Here is a 22,934-nt window from a genome sequence, read left to right as displayed (position 1 = left end):
TTTGACGCAACGTACAAGACGATCCCAGTTTACATTCACCTCATTTCACTTTGAGAGGCCGGCCATAGCAAGATGCCAAATAAGAAAGCTCAAATTAGCCATGCAAAAAAAAGAGACAAGTGGAAGAGATTAGTGGAACGTGGCTAAAACGTGCCGAAGATCAATGTCCTGGCGCAGCATGCTCAGCACCTTCCTTTCACCAAATCTGAGACATTTTCAAGCCATATGTTAGCCGCCGTGCATTGTGACATGTGCCTATTCTTAGAATTTTTATGCTCCGCGTAAAGAAGGTGTCCTACAAGAGATCTCGTCAGCTCACAAGGGTACTTTGAGAGAATACAGGTTTCGTTCTGAATCGCAAACTATTGTAAAACAAAAAAGATAGTTTTGAACAGCACAAAAACACAATGTCTTCCAATCTTACTGAAGAACAAATTGCCGAATTCAAAGAAGCTTTTGCTTTATTCGATAAAGATAACAATGGCTCTATCTCTTCCAGTGAGCTAGCTACCGTGATGAGGTCTTTGGGTCTTTCACCCAGTGAAGCAGAAGTCAACGATTTGATGAATGAAATAGATGTCGACGGTAACCATCAGATTGAATTCAGTGAATTTTTGGCTCTAATGTCTCGTCAGCTCAAATCCAATGACTCCGAGCAAGAGCTGTTAGAAGCTTTCAAAGTATTCGATAAGAACGGTGACGGTTTAATCTCCGCTGCTGAGTTAAAACATGTGCTAACATCTATTGGTGAAAAATTGACCGATGCCGAAGTAGATGATATGCTAAGAGAAGTTAGTGATGGATCGGGCGAAATCAACATTCAACAATTTGCCGCTTTGTTATCTAAATAGATATATGCTTGCAACTTTTTGCTCCCATCACCTTATCAATCGGTTTTATACTATTCGCTGAGTATCGTTTCACCTAAAGTTTTGACAAACACACCAAATCATATACAGTACGTAGATATGCGTAATGTTATATATAGATAAGTAATGTGCCTGAGAAAGCAACATAATACAGAATACAAATTGTTTACGAAAGTTAATAGAATGCAAAAACCCTAACAGTTAGTCAACCATTTTATTATGTTGTCATTACCTTTATTTATGCAGTCTGTCTTCTTCTTGAGGAACAACATTTCGTTTGTATCTTTCAAAGGGATTTAAATCATCATCATCATCAGACTTATCCCTCGAATCAGTTCTTTTCATGTTTATGGGCCTTGGCTCAAGCGATCTGAGCAACACCTTTTTCTTAGGTACCATTGGTGGCCTTTTCTTCAGATTATCATTCTTTCTTGGCACTGCTGGTGGCACTTTCTTTTTACTTGCTCTAGAAGATGGCGGTTTTGGCGGACTTATAGATCCCGATGCCGACACGTATTTCTCATCTAAATCTGAGTTTACTGGACTTAAATCCTTCACATCTCTCGGGTTACCTAAGTCTTCCAGTTTAACGTTTGTTTTTCTCAATTTGAAGTGAGATAACTCATTTGTGATGCTGTTTAGCCTTTCATCTTGTCCACTTCCTTTCAGCGAGCCTGTTGTCGCTTTCTCATCAAGTTGTTTTGGAGCTTCATTTCCGTTCAAAGAAAAATCTTTAGGTTTCGGTTTCACAATTGGCGGAGGTGCCTTCTTAGTGGACCCTGACGCTAGCACTGGTGCGGTTGATGGGGATAGTAAGTTTTCATACTTGGTTGGCCCTTTGATATTTTCAGTTTCAAACTTAGGTGGTGTTGGAGGTGATGACGCTCTTTCTGTTGGAAAACAAGCAGGAACCTTCTCAAGGCGATCAACGTGATATTTTTCAGGAGAAGTCTCACTTTTGGAGTGATATTCATCACTAACCCCATGCTTTACTATACGGCCACGACCACGGCCATTATTTGCTTCATTCTCATCAGCACTATAAGTTCCGCCATTATCAGTAGTCGATATCCGTTCTTGTATGGAAGGTCTATACGGCTTTGGTGGCGGTTGGAAGTTCTGAATAGGGTGTGTTTCCATACGAACTGGCCCGGATTGAGATTGAAGTTGAGGCTTCGATTGAGGTAGTAACGATGGCCCGACATTTTTATCTTGGTCATAAGGGGACGCTGGCAACGCATCATTTTTATTCGCCATAGGTGGCAGTCCACCACCTTGATTTTGTTGGGTCTTGACGTGCCTAAACGGCTTCGGTGGAGGCACAAAATTAGAAATCGGAATTTCCTGTGGTTTACTTGGGTTTATTGAAGACACACTCTCTATTGTTTCAGACTTGGCTTGCAATGATTGCGAAGAAGGCTCAATATTGCCCCGAGAAGGAGGAGTTGGTAGTTTCTGTTCTGGGGTGTGAACTTTCCTGGCATGGTCAGCAGCTTTGAAATTAGATTCATGTCTAAAAGGTTTCGGAGGTGGTGCCATGTTTATTTCGACGTCATAATGTCCTAGAATAGAAGACTTGACAGTACTTCCATTATCCCGTTTGTTAGAATTTAACTCATTATTAGTCGTAGTTGATTTTGAATTTCTTGGTGGCAGTGAAACTGCAGGAGAAGAGGTCACGTTAGACAATGTTTTCTTAGTGGCGTCTGAGGAACTTTCAACACTTGGAGTAGATTCCGGCTTTACAACCGCCCCTCTGTCCCTATGAGTAGGTGGTGGAGGAAGGTTATTAACGTCCACTGTGGCAATATCGATTCTAGGTTTAGGAGCAGGCGCGTCAGGATCAAATGGTGTAACTTCGAAATGAGGAGTTGACTCAGAAGAACCAAAGGAGGCCTCGGATTGATAGGTGCTTCTTCGTGGAATCACCTGCGATGACTGCGATTGCATCCTCACTGGTACAGGTGGCTGCCCACCAAGTGGAGGTTGAGTTTGAATGGGTGGAGCTCCGTAGTTAGAAGTTACACCTTGCATATCCGTTACGTGCGAGACGGGTTGACCGTACGCAGGGGAATATGTATCGATTCCTGGAGCACTTGCCGTATTGAATTGATTTCCGTACGGTGATGGAACGTATCCTTGGTTTGGAGGCTGTTGTTGTTGTTGTTGTTGTTGATCAAAACCATTTGACGCAGATTGTCTCGGCGTTGCTACGATTGATTGGCCCGGTTGAGCCGGTAATGGTTGCTGTTGATACTGCTGCGGTTGCACAGGTGGCGGTAAAACTTGTTGAACAAACTGTGATGATGACTGCTGTTGTGGTTGATCCATTTGCTGTGGGTTCGAAGGAAACTGTGATTGTTCGAAATTCTGCGGGCCCTGTGGTCTGAACTGAGCCGGTTGCTGTTGCTGTTGTTGCTGTTGGTATTGCTGCTGCTGCTGCTGCTGGTATTGCAGGTTGTTTTGAAAAGGTTGTGATGGTGCCGGGTTGGCTGATTGGGAACCATATTGCGGGTTTTGCAACGGGAAACCTGTGTTTTGCTGAGATCCTGAATTTGAGGATGCTTGACTTTGAATCGCATTCTGAGGTTGACTTTGCTGTGGCAGAGACTGAAAACTGTTTGGATTAGAATTTGAGCCATACGGAGGCATCTGTTGGCCTTGAGGTCCGAATGCGGGCATCTGCTGCGCCATTGGAGCTTGTTGCTGTTGTGGATACTGTGCGTATTGTTGTGGCTGTCCCATTGGCCCTGTGCCGGGTTGGTCCTGGTACACTCCCTGGGAAGCGTAGTTAGGTTGTCCACTTGACATCTGCTGCTGTTGCTGCTGTTGCTGCTGTCCTGTAAATGTTCTTTGTCCAGGTTTTAAAGGTGGAGGAGGAAAAGAGTTCGGGTTTTTCAAAGTTCTTATATCGGCCGGCTTTCTCTCGTACTCCTCCTCGTCACTTTCATACTCTTCATCGCTTGATTTCTTCTTGCCATTCTTCTTTTCTCTATGCGACTTGCTGCTGTTATAATGCTTCTTACTTGCCTTATATCCTGTCTTGGCAACGTATTTCGTTCCCTGGTAGCCGTATTTACCGGCGCTTTTCAATCCTGAGGTGATGGAATCTTTGTTATTCTCCCAAAATCCCATACTTTTAAATTAGTAGGCTTCTCTTGAAGATGCTTACTGAAAACCTTTCTCGAACTCACGATTATGTAAATAAGTTTACCCTTAAACGTATATATCTGATTCAAAATGAAATAAAAAAAAAAAAATGGGGTGGTCCCTGGTTTTCCTAAAGCGCGATTTAGATAGATCCTGCGATATAATGTGGAAAAAAATTAAATTACCGACTCGCCGATATGAAACAAACAACTGCGATGGGATATGCGTTGACTAAGTAATCGAATTCGCTGTAAATAAGTCTTGGCGAAGTTCTTTTGAATGTGATGCCTTATACGTGGAAGTTTCTAGGGATCAACAAACAACTCTCATTGGAAAATGGCATACCGCAGCTCAACCAATTGCTAAATCTAGAAGTGGATTTTGATGTTCAAACCATTCGCATCCCCAGCGGGCCTGATAGTGCGTCCGCCAACGACGAATATATTCGCTATGAATTGAAGCTGACCACTTCCGACCTGGACGAGGAAACATACTCTAAGTTCATTCTATTGGGGAACTCAAAAATGGAAGTGCCGATGTTTCTTTGCTACTGTGGTACGAACAACCGCAACGAAGTTGTGTTGCAATGGTTGAAGGCGGAGTTTGGCGTCATTACGTGGGCAATCAACTTTGATCAGACAATGATGATAAAGTTGGCGGACGCTAGCATAGTGCACGTAACAAAGGAGAACATCGAACAAATTACATGGTTTAGTTCGAAATTCTCTCTGGAGCCGGTAACACAAGACAAAAACCTGCGGCAATTCAATATAGAGATACCAAGAGAAAGCTGCGAGGGCTTGGCTCTCGGCTCTGGCAATACCATGTGCCCGTATAGCGACGCAATTGTGCCTTACATATATAATGAAACGGGGATGGCTCTGCGAAAATTGCCTTTGACTTCCATCATATTGGCGGGGCATACGAAGATAACGAGGGAGTCCATTGTCACTTCCACACGAACCCTCAGAAACAGAGTTCTGGCAGTTGTACTACAGTCGGCACAATTTACTAGCGAATGATACCATTACAAAAGCACGACCCTGCCATTGTTGCACGTTTAAAGGCCAAATTCTTTTCTTTTGAATCATCATCATCATTAAACGAATAAGATTGACCCGTCATCACTTCGGCGGGGGCTACGAACCTCCAGAACCGAAAAGCTTAGCAATAGGAAAGTCAGCACTATAGGCGTGTACCCTTAGTGAGCGAACCACTGCATAAGTGTAATGTATACTGTATATTTGGACCAATTTCGCACAAGATCATACAAACCACACGCACTTAGCGGACTGAGCGGCAATAGTCCAAGCAGGCAGGAATGGAAAAAAGAACACGATTCATTTTCGAAATATGATAAACCCAACAAAAAAAAATGAAAAACAATTAGACTTTTCTGTCTTCATAGAATTGAATTAATTCGCAGACAGTGTGAAAGAATAGACAAGTAGTCTGGCTTTATCTTATTTTATCTAAGTTTATTTTATTTTTATAACAATGCAGCTGAGGCGAAGAGGAAAAAAGAAAATTGAATATATCTTATATAAAAACTAGGAAAATATACTTCGTTTTGAATCGAATCACTCAGCTTTAACACCAGCGTTACCAGCTCTTTCAGCTTCCTCGACAGACTTCTTGTCGGTCTTTGGACCAGATTGACCCATACCGCCGAACAAAGAGGCAACCTTGAAGGGTCTCTTCAAGTCACCAGTGGCAGGCTTACCGAAAAGATGGATTTTCACTTCGTTGTGTTCCAAAGCGCTCTTTACAGGAGAGATGGATTGCATGAACAATGGGTTGGTGTATTTCAAGTACAAATGCATGAAACCCATCATGGCCATACCGGTGTAGATCGACTTGATAGCACTGTCTATTTCCTTCAAATCATAGTCTCTGACGGTGGTAACTTGTAGTTTCTCACCGTCGCCAGACATGGCATTACCAGGCTCGACGTACTTCATAGTGGTCATGTCGTTCTTCGCAACGATTCTCTTTCTGGCGATTTGATAGATGATCCAAGAGATGGCAATGGAGGAACAATATAAGATTCTAATATACATGATGATGGTTGGGTCCTCCATGTCAATACGACGGGAGAGCTGCATCATGACCAACATGATGATGATGTTACTGATTTGAGGGTTCATGGCGGGCTGGTCGGTTCTCTTGGACTGTGCTGTGCTATTCTGGGTTCTGCTCTGTGTTGGAAGATAGCGGCGAGTGTTCTTTTATCTACATCGAATGAAAGAGCAAGGCAACTACATTTTATAAGCGTTTCGGTTCTGGCGCGTTTTCGGCCACCGGGCGGCCAAAAGAAGAAAAAAAAAGAAATCAGTGGCAAACGTCGAAAATATGAAAAGAAAATGATAAATGGGCGTGCAATCCGTACATAGTGCTGTTCTTTTCTTTTCTCTGAATTTCGTTGCCGTGAAGAGCGATAAGTGGACCTGACTGGGGGATTATCCGATTTGTTCCGGCTACCGTTACCCCTCCCCCACCCGCGGGGCAGGCGGGGTTTAATTATCGTTTTTTCCCTCTTTTTCGGAAAAACTCGCGGAGCAAAAGAAACGGAGGAAGGTGTGCGGCTTTCCCCAGCGTAATTGCCTGTGATAATGACAAAATCGCGAAGATAATAGGATTTTCTTTCTTTTTCTGCATACCATAATGATTTCTTTTTCTGCATCTTTGGCAGAACTAGGAGTTTATATATACTGTCTTTTTCATTTCAATAGCACATCCCGGATTTTCATTTTCTTCTTGGTAGGTAAGCGGTCTGCCCCATTTTCTTTTCCTATCTTTTGTGGTCTCTGTGTATGGCACCAATACAAATCACAAGCTTGAGTCATGATCAATAATCCTAAGGTAGACAGTTTAACGGAGAAAGCCAAGGCTGCCAACTCTAAAGAGTTGGAGCAGGCGGCTTCGCCAGAGCCGGCCCCTGTCCCCCCTGCTGGTAGGCAGCAGTATCCAATCACGTTCAACTTGACTTCCAGTTCGCCTTTCCACCTTCGTGACCGTCATCGTTATTTGCAGGATCAAGAGCTTTACAGGTGCGCTTCTAGGGACTCGTTGTCTTCCTTACAACAACTTGCCCATACGCCTAATGGGTCGACCAGGAAGAAATACATGGTGGAGGATCAGTCTCCGTATTGGCCGGAAAATCCGGCCATTGCGGCCCCCTCTCCTAACCCCACGACTTGCATCAACTACCTGAGACCAAGAATGCAGTTCACAGGCTACCAGATCTCGGGGTACAAGCGATATCAGGTTACAGTAAACTTGAAAACGGTTCATTTACCGACAGGCCGCTGTACCTCGCTGTCCCCTCATTTATCCGGATTTTTGTCGATAAGAGGTCTCACCAACCAACACCCGGAAATCAGTACGTATTTTGAAGCTTACGCCGTGAACCACAAAGAATTAGGCTTTTTGTCCTCCAGTTGGAAAGATGAACCCGTCCTAAACGAATATAAAGCCACAGATCAAACTGACTTGGAACACTGGATAAACTTCCCTTCTTTCAGACAGCTCTTTTTAATGAACCAAAAAAATAGCATTAACTTAACTCATGACAGTACTGCTACGAGTGCAATTAAGGACTCTCAACCACAACAGCAATTACCCACTACGTCGAGCACGGACGCTAATAACATATCAAGGATTTTCAGCCAAGAAAAGCAATTCGGTGACTATCTAGATGAAAGATTTATATTCATGAAATGGAAGGAGAAGTTTTTAGTGCCAGACGCCCTACTGATGGAAGGCGTAGACGGCGCGTCTTACGATGGATTTTATTACATTGTCCATGACCAAGTTACCGGTAACATTCAAGGGTTCTACTACCACCAGGATGCCGAAAAATTCCAACAACTGGAACTCGTACCGTCGCTAAAGCACAAAATCGAGTCCAGCGATTGTTCCTTTGAATTTGCTTGATGCGGGCTATCATCGTCTTATCTGTATACCCTAACCCCATCGATTTTAGATTTTTATGCATATTCTCATTTCATATATTCTGTAACAATATACATATGTACATATATATATATTTTCTTTTGCACTAGATAGATAAGCAACTATAAAGAACAGTGATATTTTACAACATCGTATGATTACAGCATGTCTATGTCTATGTCTATATCTATAATATGGTTTATTTCGTCCCTACTCTTCCCCCAAAAATCTCATGACTAATTCAAACGTTACGAAGGTAGCACCATTAACGGGCGCTGATCTGACCATTGTCGGTCCAAATCCTTTGAAAAAGGCTCTGATACCTTCCTTGGCATAAATCGTCTTTGCTACGGAAGAAATAGAATTCTTGTATTTAGGTTTTCGTAAGTCATCGTTTTGTATAATGGATTTCACGACATCTAAGGGGTACACTGTCAACCACAGCATCGTTCCGGAAAATGCACCGAATAGACACAATTTCCAAGGTGGGATTTCATTTCTTGTTAAACCGGTACCGATTTCTTTGGCCATTAATGCTTCGTACACAAGGAAATATGTACCCAGGCCATGTCCGGCTCTTATCATTGTGGGAAATAACCCCCTCATTAACCCACCTTGGGCCTTCAATTTCTTAATGCAATCCCAGGGGCCTTTAAATTCTCTGTCTCCACCATTTGATGTTTGCGTTTGCAAACGAATTCTAATTTGTTCAATTGGCGATGCCAAGAACGAATTCACTACACCGCCTGTCAGCCCACAAACGTAGTATTGGGAAAGGGGCAAGGTATTTGAACGTGAAAGATCTACGTCTTGCGAACTCATATTTGGGTTCCTGGAAGCGTTATAATTTTGAAAAAACCTTTTCATGGCCTCATTCACACCAAACTGTACCGAAACACATATACCTACCCCCAATAACGGCGTCAACGCACCCTTATAAAATGCAAACACACCCTCGTTCTTTACAAGGTCACGCAATACCTCCATTGTTGTTGTTCTTGTAGTCGCAGTTTGGAGTCGAACTTTCGTCGTATCAAATGGCTGCCCTACAAGAACTTGCGCAACACCACCAATAGTACCGGCAAAAATATCTTTCAATACACGATTGGAACTAAGTCCTCTCTTTTTGTTAGGTGTAGCAACATCCTGTGCATCTTCCAACTCATCCAGGAGTTGCGGCGTAGGGAATTCTTCACTCATGGCTGATTGTAAATATAATGAAAAAAAGTTTTGGACGGATTCTTCTTCTTGAACTTTTTATTTTCTTTTCTGCGAATCCTCTGTATCAATCGTACCAGTCAAAGAGGTGAAAATAAGCTAAAAGAAACAGTTCCCAACAGAACATACAAAAAAAATTGAAAACCAGTGCTCATCGTCTTTTCTCATCGTGAGCGTTCTTTATCTTTAAAGTAATGACTCTTGGAGATTTCTGCACGACGTCACACACGGACGGGCTCCGGCGTTCTCCATTGGGAAATTTTTCACTTTTCCTCTTTTGTAAACATCGGAATAATAACAATGATGAATTGTTATGCTTATGTACTATATCTAAGGAATTATATGGCTACAATCGAACCCTCATCAAGCGAGTACGCTATGGAAATCTTGTCTCCCGTCCGGTTCCACGACAGATCAAACACGTAATTGTTGTCTTGACTACTTTGATAGCTAGCGTAGAGCGGAATTGGTTGTGGAATTGTAATGCTGCTGCAGTTACTGCTAAACATTGATTGCTGCTTGAGATTCGGTAGTTTGCTGCCCAGTTTTTTTAAGTCGTAGATGTTTACTTGTCCATCCATATACGCGACTGCGTATTTTTCTTTATCTTGTGATAGTCGTCCAACAAAAATGGGGATACCATCCATGATCGATAGTGCTAAAAGCATATTATCCCTCAACGACCATAGGCGAACGGATCCATCCATTGAACATGATATAACCCTGTCATCGCTCACCCATGACGCCGATATTATGCTTTGCGAATGCCCATAGAAGCAATTTTGAGAATTTCCGTTTCCGCCATGCCATATTCTTAGGGTACCATCATCTGATGCGCTTAGCAGGAGTTTATTGACGTTATTAAAGTTTAAAACGCTGATAGACCCATGATGTCCTATTAATTTACCGATAGGTGCCTTTTCTGTTATTTGATATACGAAGATAGCACCCTTAGGCCCAGGAATAACAAATTTGTCATCATCCACCCATTCGACATCGACACCAAGTGAGTCCTCGCTATTGCTGTTCGAATCCTCAGCATTGGTCGAATGACTACTACTTTCCTTCAACTCAAAATGTTGCATAACGGTGCCGCTCAAAACACTCCAAAGTATAGTGACATTTTCCACATCCATGGAAATGAAATGTGTTCCATCCTTGTTCCATTTTATGGAGACTATGGGGGTTCTATGGAAATTTAAAACGTTCTGAAGGGCACCAACTTTATTCCATAATCGTAGTTCACCGTTTTCTACGCCTGTTACAATTGAATTACCATCGTGCGACCAAGCAAGGCATGTGACTTGGTTTGTGGTCTTACCGCTGCTTGCACTCAAAGCAAAGGGATGTCTTAGTTCGGCTATGACTGTAACTTCCCAATGTGTCTCTCTCTCCGGATCAGTCTCTATTATTTTGGCCAACTTCGCAACTGAATCCCTTTCACCATATGCAAGTATAGATGCATCCAATGGATTCCAAGTGGAGGAAACAATTTTATTTAATTTCGCGATCTCCTTCAATGTCTTAACAAATCCATCTAAACTATTATTTGCGCCCGTAGTACTAGTAGCCACGCCAGTTTCTTGGCCAGCTCTATAAGAAGCACTTGCATCGTACTTACCGGAATCATCACTCCCAAAATTGTGTTGCAGAGCAAATCTTCCCTCAGAAGATATTTCGGGAAATTTTTCTTTATCTACTTGCAACGCTTGAACCAAATTGAAATTCTCAGAAAGATGATGTTCATCTAAAGAGCTGACATCACCTTTACTGTCAACCAATAAATCGCTCTCTGTATACAGTATCCCTCTCTGTACTAGATTTACCAGTGTGCCCAAGGGAATGTGTTCTTTATACTTCTCATCAAATTCTAATACTCTTGTTTCATCCTGTAATGCCAATGCACTCACTTCATGACCCATTTCCTGACAGTACCTCCAGATTAGGTAGTTTAATTCTTCACTTGTTATACTCATTTTCGATGTGATGACCCTTTACTACCTTTTTCTTTAATTACTACTATTTTTGTTGTAGTTGACCGTTATCAGCGTGAAGTGCCACTTCTTTGAAGGAAAGAAAAGGTATCTAATTCTCTCCAAAAACTGTTTAATATTGATCTTCACAAGCCTTACGCCAGAACAGATAGCTTTACACACCTTGCAATCTTTTCATTGTCAAAATATATTCTTGCTCATCTTGTTTATTTCTCGTTTGCTAAATTCCGCTCCATGAAAATAAAGACTATGGAAAAACAGCTCAGAAACATCAATTAGTGTACCTACTTGCACGACCTGAGAAAACCGTACGAGCAACAAGTTTGGTATTAAACACCTAATAGCTCACTAAGTGGAAAAGTCTGCATTTGCATCTAGAGGCTATGGTCGAATTTTCTTTGAAGAAGGCAAGAAACAATTGGAAACATGCAAAAAAATCTGCGAATTCTCCTGCAAAGCAAAAGATGCCTCCATCGCCTGCCAAACCTAAACAAAAAACAAAAAAGAACCCATACAGTGATCTGAAGGATCCCGCTACCAGTTACACACTACCAACCATCAATGCCAAGGAGAGAAATAGGGTAGCCACTTCAATGCAGAGAAGGCTATCAATTCATAATACAAGCTATGCTCCTCCAACATTAGATTACTCAATGCCCCTGCCTGATATGCCAATCATGGCAATTCCTAATGATGTTATAGATAGCAGTCATAATAATGGCAGCTTCACCACAGAAAATGAATCACTGAGTTCTAAAGATCCGTCCAATAGTCTAAACCTTTCCATTGCTGATGGATCCCTAAATGATGGTTCACATAATAAGATACCCACCAGATCAGCAATGAGAAATACTATGATGCCTCCTGGTAGTAACGACCTTTTCCATAACAGCATGTCACTGAGGAAAGTATTGGCGAACCCACGTTTCAATGCTAAAGATTTTGTTCATGACAAGTTGGGCAATGCAAGTGCCATTACTATTGATAAATTTACCTCAAATCTGACTGATTTATCTGTACAGGTTCAAGAAGAAGTAAAGTTGAATATCAATAAATCATACAACGAAATCATGACGGTGAACAACGACCTAAACATCGCTATGTTGGAGCTGAAAAGGGTCAGAGCAAATATTAATGACCTAAACGAGACTATGGATCAGTTCACAGAAATAGCCAAAAAAAGGTTGCAGTTACAAAGTCAAATAAATAGAAAGAATCAAGGTGACGTTAATAATGTGCAAAGCCATGCTAGCAGCCCATCATTGCTACCGCCTTTGAAAGCTGGACATGATGATATCCTTATGAGAAGAGACAGATCGAGTGTTTTCATCCTAGAGAAATTTTGGGATACTGAATTAAATCACCTGTTTAAAAACGTCGAGGGCTCTCAGAAATTTATTAGTTCCTCAAAGGGAAGACATATTTTAATGAACAGCGCTAATTGGTTGGAATTGAACACTACAACTGGTAAACCTTTACAAATGGTTCAAATTTTCATTTTAAATGATTTGGTTCTTATTGCTGACAAATCAAGGGACAAACAGAATGACTTTACAGTGAGCCAATGTTATCCTTTGAAGGACGTTTCTGTAACACGCGAGGAATTTTCTTGTAAGAGGCTCCTTTTCAAATTTAGCAATTCGAATTCGAGCTTGTATGAATGCAGAGAGGCTGATGAATGCGACAAACTGTTGGATGCTATAAGAAAGGCCAAAGATGACTTATGTGACATATTTCATGTAGAAGAAGAGAATTCGAAACGTATTAGAGAATCCTTTAGATATTTACAATCCACGCAGCAGACTCCAGGCAGAGAAAGCAACAGAAGTCCCAACAAAAGTAAAAGACGTAGCATGGGCGGTTCAACCACACCAGGCAGAAGTGTAACAGGTGCGATGGACCAGTATCTTTTACAGAACCTGACTTTATCAATGCATTCGAGGCCAAGATCCAGGGATATGAGTTCGACTGCTCAAAGACTCAGATTTCTGGATGAAGGGGTAGAAGAGATCGATATTGAATTAGCTAGACTCAGATTCGAAACTGCTGTGGACGTATTATTGGATATTGAATCGCAACTGCAGGATCTTGCTGAGAGAATTTCCGATGAAGAGCTAATGCTACACAACTTGATATCCCTGAAAATAGAACAAAGACGAGAGGCGATCTCTAGCAAGCTTTCTCAGAGTATCCTGTCATCTAATGAGATAATTCATTTAAAAAATGGTACTGAAAACATGATCAAAATAGGATTACCTGAGGAAGCCCTTGATCTTTTCTTGCAGAATAGGTCCAATTTTATTCAAGATCTTATTTTGCAAATTGGCTCGGTGGACAATCCCACAAATTATTTGACTCAGTTAGCTGTTATTAGGTTCCAAACCATCAAAAGAACGGTAGACGACTTCCAGGATATTTTCAAGAAGCTCAGCAGTAAAATCTCTTCTATCCTAGTGAATTGGTGTGGTGACGAAGTGGACAACCATTTCAAATTAATAGACAAGCAACTACTGAACGACGAAATGCTATCGCCAGGCTCTATCAAGTCATCCAGAAAGCAAATAGACGGATTGAAGGGTGTGGGGCTGGATTTTGTTTATAAATTGGACGAATTTATCAAGAAGAACAGTGATAAAATTCGTTAGACAAGGTTGCGGAAAACGAACGTTAATGAAACATATATAAAACGTAGGCAAATTATATACTTGTGTAACTGTTGTTCACAACGTTATGATCCATTTACGCATCCAGTGATCAGGGCTTCTGCCCAGCGGTTCATCATGTTTACTTCCATCAAGATTACAATCTGTCCTTTCGTTTGCAATGATTTACTGTTTGGGCTGGAATCTTCTGGAAGTTTTTTATAGTGAAAATCAATAAATACCATCTCAGAGAATACTGACGGAAATTTGATTATAAATTTAATGAAATCTTCATCTGTCATTTCGAATAGAAGGGCATCAGCGTTATTAAGAAAGAACTAAAAGTAAGTCAAATATACACAGAATCATGGAAAAGCTATTACAGTGGTCTATTGCGAGCTCCCAAGGTGACAAAGAGGCTATGGCAAGGGCTGGTCAACCTGACCCAAAGTTATTACAACAATTATTCGGTGGCGGCGGCCCCGATGATCCGACCTTAATGAAGGAATCCATGGCTGTTATCATGAATCCAGAAGTCGATGTGGAAACCAAATTGGTCGCGTTCGACAATTTCGAAATGCTTATTGAGAACTTAGACAACGCTAACAATATTGAAAACTTAAAGTTGTGGGAGCCACTGTTGGAAGTCCTCAACCAAACAAAAGAAGAAGAACTTCGTGCTGCTGCTTTATCCATTATAGGCACAGCTGTGCAGAACAATGTAAACTCACAAAATAACTTCATGGAGTACAACCAAGGTCTGCGAAGCATTATTGAAATAGCTAGCGATGAAGAAAAGCCACTTGATGTGAGAACAAAAGCATTTTATGCTCTGTCGAACCTAATTAGAAACCACAAGGACATGTCAGATAAGTTTTTCAAGTTAAATGGGCTAAACTGTATAGCGCCTGTGCTAAGTAATCCCGCCGTCAAACCAAAATTGAAAATGAGGGCTGTTGCATTATTAACCGCTTATTTATCATCTGTCAGAATAGATGAAGATTTGATCAACGTGCTAAGAAAAGATGGAGTAGTTGAGAGTACGATTGAGTGCTTGTCTGAAGAGGCCAATTTGAATATTATAGATAGGGTACTGTCATTCCTCTCTCAGCTGATTTCATCGGGAATAAAATTTAATGAACAAGAACTGCATAAGCTGAATGAGGGTTATGAACATATCGAGCCTCTCAAAGATAGACTTAACGAAGATGATTATTTAGCCGTAAAGTATGTGTTATGATTACGTTCATAGAAGTAAAGCAATATTACACTCATCATTTGATACTTCTTCGACCAGAATTTTCGAGCCATTATTAACACTATTTTGTCCGTCCATGAATACCTGTGAGTAGCACATTTTGTAAAATGGAATTCATCAAAAGAATCAGAAGTAGAAAATGAGGCTGTGATAACTTTTATAAGAAACATCGATCTAAAAAATTTCTCTTATGTAATAGTATTCTCTAGATTATCATTCAATTGCATCATTAGGATCAGTGCTAGTAAACAGTTTGTACAGTCTTCTTTCTATTGCTTCAGTCATTAAATACTTACCCTCGTTGTCTGACTGTAATCTTCCTTTTTGTATATCTTCATATAGCAATTGGAAACTGGGATATAAACTGACGGCGTTATTGGCTTTTAACTCAGGCATTCTCCCAATTTGGTGAAACGTTTTTTTTAATATTTCTGTTCTATCGTTGGCTGATTTGACATTCAAATGGGCGTATTTCATATATCTAATGGCGGGATCCATACGCTGCTTTCCAATTAACGAAACTAGATTTGGCAGAGAATTAATAAACTCCATATGGGAATTCACAGTATGTATTTTGACATTCCATTCTCTATCAATGAAGCGTAGCCGTTGTTCTAAATCAAATTTCTTAATCCCCAATTCTCCAACCTGGCTTGATTTTTTACTTCTAGGTCTCGGTGCTTCTTCGTTTCCCGACAATCGCTGTTCTACCCTGGCTTTGTACTTTTCATTTTCGAATTGAAAAATGGCTCTTTTGAGCTTATTCAAATCGCTTAGTACAAGTATCACATGTTTTCCATTTTTTGAAAAACAGCGTATTTTCTTATACAATTTCTTCTTTTGCGATGTATATTGCTCGAAAAATTCCTGCGCATCATAATATAGAATTGAAATGTTCTCTTCGACAATTTTTGGATCACAAGGGTAATAAAAATCGTTATTGAAGTCATAAATACTATCGCATTTCCGAAGAAACCTTAAAAGAGGTATAGAATCGTCATAACTCTGTTGAATAACGGCTGGTGCCACTTGTTGCTGTAGGTTACCCTCGACCTTTTGGAATAACTGAAGAATGCTTGGTGAAAACTCCAAAATGATTTGAGAGCGCGCTTTCTCATTATCGCGATATATCTGATTAACTTGCCTAAAAGCACCCTTTTTCTCTTTTAATAGATGTCGTATTTTGCTTCTTGATTCTTCTCTGGAATAATATTGCCCATAAGTGATATAACTTTCCAGCTGTGATATTTCCCTAGCAGTACTTCTAGTTCTCTGGACATCTTCATTTGCTAAAGTGTTCAATCGTCTTATGGCTTGAGGGGGGTTAGAGGTACCTAAGATTGGCTGACTACCTGTTCTAACAATGTTAGCTTTCTTTGATGGGGTAGAAAGGATATCCATAGTAATACTATCTGAGTCGTCGAGAAATTTGGAAAGATTCAGTTCTACTGTATCAGGCGATTTAGTACTTTTGATCAATGTTCTTGATAGCGCTATAGTTCTTTTCTTTCCTTTTGGAAGATGTCTTGAATCGTCTTCAATCTGCTCGTGTGACCTTTTTTTCACGACTTCCAGAACTTCATCATGTTTTTGGTTTGCTGGTGCTTCTACACTACGCCCTGGTGAAAAATCGTGATTAGTAATTGAGCCATGTTTTTCTTTTACAGAATCCTCATTTTTTACTGGAGATAGTGGAAAATCGAATAGTATATCTGCTGCCCCCACCTGAGATTTTTGGCTATCGGCAGTACCATACTTAGTTTCCATGATCATTTCTTTTTCATATCCATGATTAATAGCATTTGCCTCTGATTTTTTTGGAGACTGTACTCCCCACTTTTCTGCGATGTTTCTTAGATTAAATTTCTGTTCGTTCTGTTTCTTTCCACTCGATTCGACATCAGCTGACCACTCGTCATTTATTAGATCTTCCAAAAGTGTTTTTGCGTTTCCTTTTGCATTGTTCTCGTTACTTAATGACGAGTCTACGATACAGTTTGCTGTTACCAAATAGTCATCCAGTTTGCTCGTACTAATATCATGGTAGAACGGTGCACAAAGTTCAAGAGATTTGTTTGGTTCAATAATTTCAATATCACTCAACCCACAAGGTTTTCTCTGCGGGGAGGATGGCATCATATTCGCTTGACAATCATGTGTTGGCCTTTTGCACTCATCTTGATCCACTGATTCTGATAGTGCAATAACTTCCACATTTGAAGATCCGCCGAGAATCTGAATACTGGCATCGTTTTTTGAATCTCTATCTTCAATAAACCCATCTGAACGGCTCATTCAGCTCAATGAGGCGGGAGACTAATGCTATTCTGTTAGCTTTTTTCCCCTCTATCTTTAATTTACATTATGGCCATTTTTTGTGAACTGTTGTATATTTAGAACGCGTTGCGAACGATTTACGAAAAGAACGAGATGTCCGAAGTGAATATCTATACATCCGTTAAGACTATTTATGCTGAAGAGGAATGACAAATTACTGAATAACTCCAATAAGCCCAGAGTTATCACAGACCACCAGCAAAGGTGCTTGATTAATTTGGCTTGTAGATATAGTATTTATAATATCATGGTGATACAATGAATTGTCGCTTGGATGATTACTGAAATGTTTCATTTTCCTCAATAGTATAGTGAGGTTGGCCGTAACCTGAGTTGGAATAAAAACATCATTAAATGTTGAAGAGCTAATTACTGCTTTAGAAGAAGACAGTTTCTTTAAATCAAACATTATAATGGAACTAGTTGCTTCATCAGTAACAAATATTTTATCATTTGATACTGAGATTGTGCTCAATACATGTAATGACCTGACTCCACAAAATCCTAGTTCATCCAAACCCTTCTCAATTGGTAAGAAGTGTTCCATAGATGGCTGCTCATCAGAATTTATGAATGCATTTTGACAGTGCCCTTTAACAAAGTTCCATATTGTCAAGAATGTTTTTGAACTACCACCTACAACAATTATGGAGTTCTTCCCGTAAAACGCACAAGGCTCCATATGGGTGATAGGCGTATGATCCCCAAAAGCCCAGCTTTTTATCATCACATTGAAGCGAATATCCCATATGTCAATAATACCTCTTGTTGTCCCCAGAATTAGGGCGCAGCAGTTTTCATCGATGCAAATGCTAGAAATTGCACCATGTTTTGGAGAATTCTCAATGATTTGTAATCTATCGAAAGTTTTAATGTCAAATATAATTACTCTTGACAAATTTGTTAAAACCACTAATAGAGATTTCTCATCATTCACAAATGCTCTTATTCTCGTCGCATATTCGTTCCTTCCCGAGCTCTTTAAATTGAGCTTTCTGATGCATTCGCAGTTCAAAAATTTGGTCTCATTTTCTTGTTGACGGTGATTAACCTTTAATATGATGATTTGCCCATCTTTACTAGAAACCGCAAATGCGTCAAACTGAGGAATCATAGTCACTTGAGTTATAGTAGAGGAGAAATCGTAGGTCAAGGAAGATGAGTAAACCTCGCCCAAGGTAATTTCTTTCATATTCCATATTTTTATCACGCCCTGATCCGATCCTGTTACTAAATACGGTGCCTCTCCGGAGGAAACAATAGCAGCTGTGATAGAATTGGGCTCGTTCTCCATCAAGGTAGCTATTAGCTTGCCCCTTAATTTGGACATATCTGGACTCTGCAAATCCTCCACAATAGGCCCAAACTCTTTATATTCTCTTAAGGGAGGTAATATTCTAAAAGTGGATAAAAACCTTTCTATTGTCTCAACGTCTCCTTCATAACTGTTGCTGACAATTACCTTCCTTTCGGGCTTGACATCTACATTGTCTTTCATTCCATGATTTGGTGAGTATTTGTGGTAGGAAGTTGGTTCTAACTGAACAAACACATTCTTTAAATTTGAAGTGGTTGTGGCAATAGACTTATTTTTGAACATTAATGATCCATTTATATCCATAACGGTGGATAACTGCTTGGAACCATTTATACTTGGCTTATTACTGTTTTGCTCACTCTCGTCACTTCTATACACTTGCTGGTTCTCTGCATGAGGATATTGAGTCTCACTTACCGATTGTTCAGCAAACTCAACATCAAAAAAAATATTTCTCGGCATGACGTTCGTGAGATTCAAATTAGGTGGTGAGTTCTCTATCAACGGATGGTGACGGCTGTTGCCATATGGAAAATCAGGGTTAGTGGCCATAACTCTCGCTGTTCTTATTACATAACCTCTTAGAGCCACAATTTTCCAGATGTCCTTCTCTGTCAGCCCTATAACACGAAATTTGTCAATCCAATTTCTGTCCTCAGCAGTTAACGGAATTTCCTTGTTATCATGGGAATAAACAGCGGATGATGATTTGGTCCCTTTCGGGGAAGAGTTCAATTTCATATTTTTTTTGTTAAATCCATAGTTTTTGCTTGAGTAATCTTTTGTTATAAATTCGATTTTATTATTTCCGAAGGAATCAACATGATTTGTTGGAATTTTTTTCCAAAATAAAGATTTTGAGGCTCTAACAGACCAACTACACAGTAAATTGTAAACAGATCTTGACACTGGTTGCTTACAACGGGTTATCATTGATTCAAAAGTAAACTCGACATCAAACTCAAAAAAGGGTCTTATTATCGGATATAAAATGCAGTAAACCTCGGCCTTTGATCGTTTGTTTATAATTTCTACGATTATCATTAACGTAAATTGCCTTATCCAATGATCAGGATGCAATAACAAAGGAGATATTGTTTTTGATATATCGACATAGAATTTTTTTCGAATTAATCCGGTTCTGAATAGAGATTTTAAACTCTGCAAAACACTTATCACTACCAGGTCTTCTGAGTCTGTAATTGTTTGAATCAATAATGGTAAAATATACTGCTCTAATGTCACGGTGCCCAAAAGAATTGATATTCCAGATATTGTTTGAATTAAAGAAACTCGTAGAGCTGGATCCTTATCATTAAGGTAGGTTATTAGATGGCTTAATATAATGTCATTTGTCCTCTCTCTGCCAAAAAATTTACAAAGGGGTAGAATATTTTGTAAGAGGGCCATTTTCACATGTGTGTCATTATCTGTTAAAAAAAGTACAGTTAAGTCTTCAACACTTTGAATCAATTTTGCTGAGTACTTACTAGCACTTTCCATGATCTCCATATTACTATCCGTTGAGCTATCATTAAAATGCTGGGCGAAAGTAAAAACTTGAAATTTATTGATGATTATTGCTAAGTCGCTTAAGGAATTAGCAAAAACAATCCTCAAATAATTATTATTCTGTCTATTAGTAGTGAGTAATCTTTTCAGTCTTGGGAGTAAGTAATCTACGAATATATTTTCGTTGAGTTGATTCAATGTTCGCACAGACGACAGTACTTGGATAAATGTTAGTAAAGATAGGGCCTGTACATCCTGGTCGCTATCTTCAAAACAGCATACGAGATAAGGTACAACTCGGTCGATTTTATTTTCATCGGAGACAAAGTGTGCAAACACCGCTAGCAATTCTAGATTTTTTAGTTTTGTAGTGGTTGAAACAATATTCCTCAAACTGTGAGATAGATAAGAGATAAAAAGTAAAGCACATTCCTCTTTAACTGATTTTGCCCTTTCCGATACTTGATTAAATTTCTGTAAAATTAAATGATGATTTCCGGGGAAATAGAGATTCCTGTTAAGAAAGCAGCTATCTTCTTTATCTGTTCTATAAGATGATGATATCAATGGGTCTGATTTTGTTTCATCCCCCTTTTTGATTAGAGGAAAACCTAAACAATGACAAATTTGGGGAAAGTCTCTGTATATTTTCTCCGTAGTTTTGTCAAGATGATTTAGGTTATCTTCTAGAGTGCTATTAGTACAAGTACTATCCGAAATTGGTGTACTTGTTGTCATTGTAACTAGATTCCTAAAATAATCATAAGTGAAAGTGTAGAAATAGTCTGGAAACAAACTGCCACGATATTTACTTAGTAATCCATCACACGACAGTCTCTTAGATGGATCTAGTTGAATCATGTCTATAATCATATTTCTTAAATCAGGGGATTTCATTTCCTCCTTAAGAAATTCCTTGTTAACATCATACGAATTACTTTTGTATTTGAATAACTGCGATAAATTGAAAATCGGCCTACCTTCAGCAAATATTTCTGCAATAACGCATCCAAGACTGAATATATCCATTTCCTTAGTTAGCTTCCCGTCCTTGGAATTCCCATCGTGGTAAAGTGCGGAGTTGAATCTTTCTGGTGCTAAGTAACAAGTTCTTCTCTTTGAAGTGTCGAAATAAAATAAGAATTCACCCGGATTATCTTCAGGTAAGTACACAGGTTTGATAAAGGCAGCAAAATCTGTCAATATACACCAATTCCAACTTGTCACTAGTATGTTCTCCGTCTTTATATCACCATGGACAATATTCAAATTATGGATATCCCTTAGTGAGTTTAGTAATTGGAAAGCGATGAACTTTAGCTCAATGTCTTGCAAATATGGCCTTAAGCTTAGTCTATCATACAAATTATTTTTGAGATGTTGCCGTATCATGTACCCGGCTCTATTTGTCTCGATCAACTTACTATAGTTTAAAACATGTGGTAGTTGTCCTAACTCAAAAGATTGAGCTTTTATCCGGTTGAGAAAGGGACGTAGGCTATACTGATCTGTAGGCTTGATGAATACTTTGATAACTATTTCGCCGTTGGGGTCTAGTGCTTTGCATGTTTTCAAGAATCTTGATGAGTTTAATTGAGAAACATAATGTACCTCCTCTAAAACATCGATATATGAAAAAATAGCTATGGAAGGCGATGTCTGGACCAGCAATGATAGTTGCGCCCCCATCTTACGGTGATATTTTTTTCTGTTTTTGAATGCCTTGTAGCTTTTGTTCCGTCAATATATTTACTTAATAGACCTATTCATTTCTAGATGTATCTATTTTACTTTTTCATGATGTTGAAAAATAAGGGAAAAATGCATTGTTCTCTCTCTGCCAAAAATCAAAGCACAGCACGACCTGCACAAAAAAATGTGAAAGATAATAAAGGTTATATGTTCTATAGTACTATTATATGTGTAAAGAAACTAAATTTTAGAACAGTAGTCTTGACTCAAGTTTTCTAATGGAACAGTTTCGTGGAAACCACAATGCTCGGTTAGAAGCTTTAAGTTGTCCTCGGAAATTTTGGCGACCTTCTCATTATATATTCCACAGTATTCAAGGGCATCCTTTGGCTTAATGGTCTTTCTACCGTCTTTAAGGACGTATTTAGTCAATGATAAAGAGCACAAGACCGTGCCGTTTTTTATGGTGAATCTGCTCATGACGTAAATCCATTTTTCATTCCAGCAAATAATGTTTGACGAGATAGAGTACTTTTGGAAGGGCTTTATCTCCTTCAAGAAATTAGTGAAAACGTTTGCGACCGGAACGTATGGATAATGCCTAGAATTTAGCATCAATTTTTGGAAAATCTTGCACATCAAGCTCCCTCTCGAAATATCCAATTCTGCAAAATATGTGCTGTTACTTTTATGAAAGTAAAAATCACATTCGAAAGGAGAGGCGTAGGTATCTAGTTTATTGTATGAGAAGCAACCGTACTCGTTTTTCTCAAGTTTCTTGATATTTTCGGTTTCAAATCCTGTAAATATAGGCAAGAACAAGGTTTGAGTCACATAGTAATAAAACCTAACAAAATACGCTCCAGGAAGTGACTTATATGAAGACAGTAAGTAAGCAGCAAAGAACCATTTAAAAACAGTGCAAAACGACATTTTCTTTTTGGACTTTATTTTTGTTCTGGTAATTGGACAAGTGTTAATCCCTCGAGA

The 22,934-nt window shown here is 39.5% G+C and overlaps 12 protein-coding genes across 12 annotated transcripts; 5 read left to right on the top strand and 7 right to left on the bottom strand.

Moving 5' to 3' along the window:
* Positions 1–407: 407 nt before the first annotated feature.
* On the top strand, positions 408–851 carry CMD1 (calmodulin; the record flags this gene model as incomplete). Its single annotated transcript, XM_056229059.1, has 1 exon — positions 408–851. One exon carries the CDS (start codon positions 408–410, stop codon positions 849–851), a length of 444 nt encoding a protein of 147 aa, XP_056086100.1.
* A 252-nt stretch (positions 852–1,103) lies between these two features.
* AIM3 (Aim3p) lies at positions 1,104–4,004 on the bottom strand (the record flags this gene model as incomplete). The annotated part of the gene is made up of 1 exon (XM_056229048.1): positions 1,104–4,004. One exon carries the CDS (start codon positions 4,002–4,004, stop codon positions 1,104–1,106), a length of 2,901 nt encoding a protein of 966 aa, XP_056086099.1.
* A 299-nt stretch (positions 4,005–4,303) lies between these two features.
* IML3 (Iml3p) lies at positions 4,304–5,041 on the top strand (the record flags this gene model as incomplete). The annotated part of the gene is made up of 1 exon (XM_056229036.1): positions 4,304–5,041. The coding sequence occupies one exon, from the start codon at positions 4,304–4,306 to the stop codon at positions 5,039–5,041; it is 738 nt and encodes a 245-aa protein (XP_056086098.1).
* Positions 5,042–5,599: 558 nt separating this feature from the next.
* On the bottom strand, positions 5,600–6,166 carry SND3 (Snd3p; the record flags this gene model as incomplete). The annotated part of the gene is made up of 1 exon (XM_056229025.1): positions 5,600–6,166. The coding sequence occupies one exon, from the start codon at positions 6,164–6,166 to the stop codon at positions 5,600–5,602; it is 567 nt and encodes a 188-aa protein (XP_056086097.1).
* A 697-nt stretch (positions 6,167–6,863) lies between these two features.
* VID24 (glucose-induced degradation complex subunit VID24) lies at positions 6,864–7,955 on the top strand (the record flags this gene model as incomplete). Its single annotated transcript, XM_056229014.1, has 1 exon — positions 6,864–7,955. One exon carries the CDS (start codon positions 6,864–6,866, stop codon positions 7,953–7,955), a length of 1,092 nt encoding a protein of 363 aa, XP_056086096.1.
* A 228-nt stretch (positions 7,956–8,183) lies between these two features.
* Positions 8,184–9,173, bottom strand: YMC2 (organic acid transporter; the record flags this gene model as incomplete). The annotated part of the gene is made up of 1 exon (XM_056229003.1): positions 8,184–9,173. One exon carries the CDS (start codon positions 9,171–9,173, stop codon positions 8,184–8,186), a length of 990 nt encoding a protein of 329 aa, XP_056086095.1.
* A 356-nt stretch (positions 9,174–9,529) lies between these two features.
* SIF2 (Sif2p) lies at positions 9,530–11,167 on the bottom strand (the record flags this gene model as incomplete). Its single annotated transcript, XM_056228992.1, has 1 exon — positions 9,530–11,167. The coding sequence occupies one exon, from the start codon at positions 11,165–11,167 to the stop codon at positions 9,530–9,532; it is 1,638 nt and encodes a 545-aa protein (XP_056086094.1).
* A 401-nt stretch (positions 11,168–11,568) lies between these two features.
* Positions 11,569–13,830, top strand: EXO84 (exocyst subunit EXO84; the record flags this gene model as incomplete). The annotated part of the gene is made up of 1 exon (XM_056228981.1): positions 11,569–13,830. The coding sequence occupies one exon, from the start codon at positions 11,569–11,571 to the stop codon at positions 13,828–13,830; it is 2,262 nt and encodes a 753-aa protein (XP_056086093.1).
* Positions 13,831–14,194: 364 nt separating this feature from the next.
* Positions 14,195–15,067, top strand: FES1 (Hsp70 nucleotide exchange factor FES1; the record flags this gene model as incomplete). The annotated part of the gene is made up of 1 exon (XM_056228970.1): positions 14,195–15,067. The coding sequence occupies one exon, from the start codon at positions 14,195–14,197 to the stop codon at positions 15,065–15,067; it is 873 nt and encodes a 290-aa protein (XP_056086092.1).
* A 231-nt stretch (positions 15,068–15,298) lies between these two features.
* MMS4 (Mms4p) lies at positions 15,299–17,380 on the bottom strand (the record flags this gene model as incomplete). The annotated part of the gene is made up of 1 exon (XM_056228959.1): positions 15,299–17,380. One exon carries the CDS (start codon positions 17,378–17,380, stop codon positions 15,299–15,301), a length of 2,082 nt encoding a protein of 693 aa, XP_056086091.1.
* A 196-nt stretch (positions 17,381–17,576) lies between these two features.
* VPS15 (ubiquitin-binding serine/threonine protein kinase VPS15) lies at positions 17,577–21,941 on the bottom strand (the record flags this gene model as incomplete). The annotated part of the gene is made up of 1 exon (XM_056228948.1): positions 17,577–21,941. One exon carries the CDS (start codon positions 21,939–21,941, stop codon positions 17,577–17,579), a length of 4,365 nt encoding a protein of 1,454 aa, XP_056086090.1.
* A 243-nt stretch (positions 21,942–22,184) lies between these two features.
* On the bottom strand, positions 22,185–22,877 carry SKDI02G2040 (uncharacterized protein; the record flags this gene model as incomplete). The annotated part of the gene is made up of 1 exon (XM_056228937.1): positions 22,185–22,877. The coding sequence occupies one exon, from the start codon at positions 22,875–22,877 to the stop codon at positions 22,185–22,187; it is 693 nt and encodes a 230-aa protein (XP_056086089.1).
* Positions 22,878–22,934: the final 57 nt, after the last annotated feature.

The sequence above is a fragment of the Saccharomyces kudriavzevii genome (genome assembly GCF_947243775.1).
Source record: "Saccharomyces kudriavzevii IFO 1802 strain IFO1802 genome assembly, chromosome: 2".
In the NCBI taxonomy this organism is placed as follows: Eukaryota; Fungi; Ascomycota; class Saccharomycetes; order Saccharomycetales; family Saccharomycetaceae; genus Saccharomyces; species Saccharomyces kudriavzevii.
Note: the sequence above shows the minus strand (reverse complement) of the source record. Positions and strands in the feature narration are given on the sequence as shown.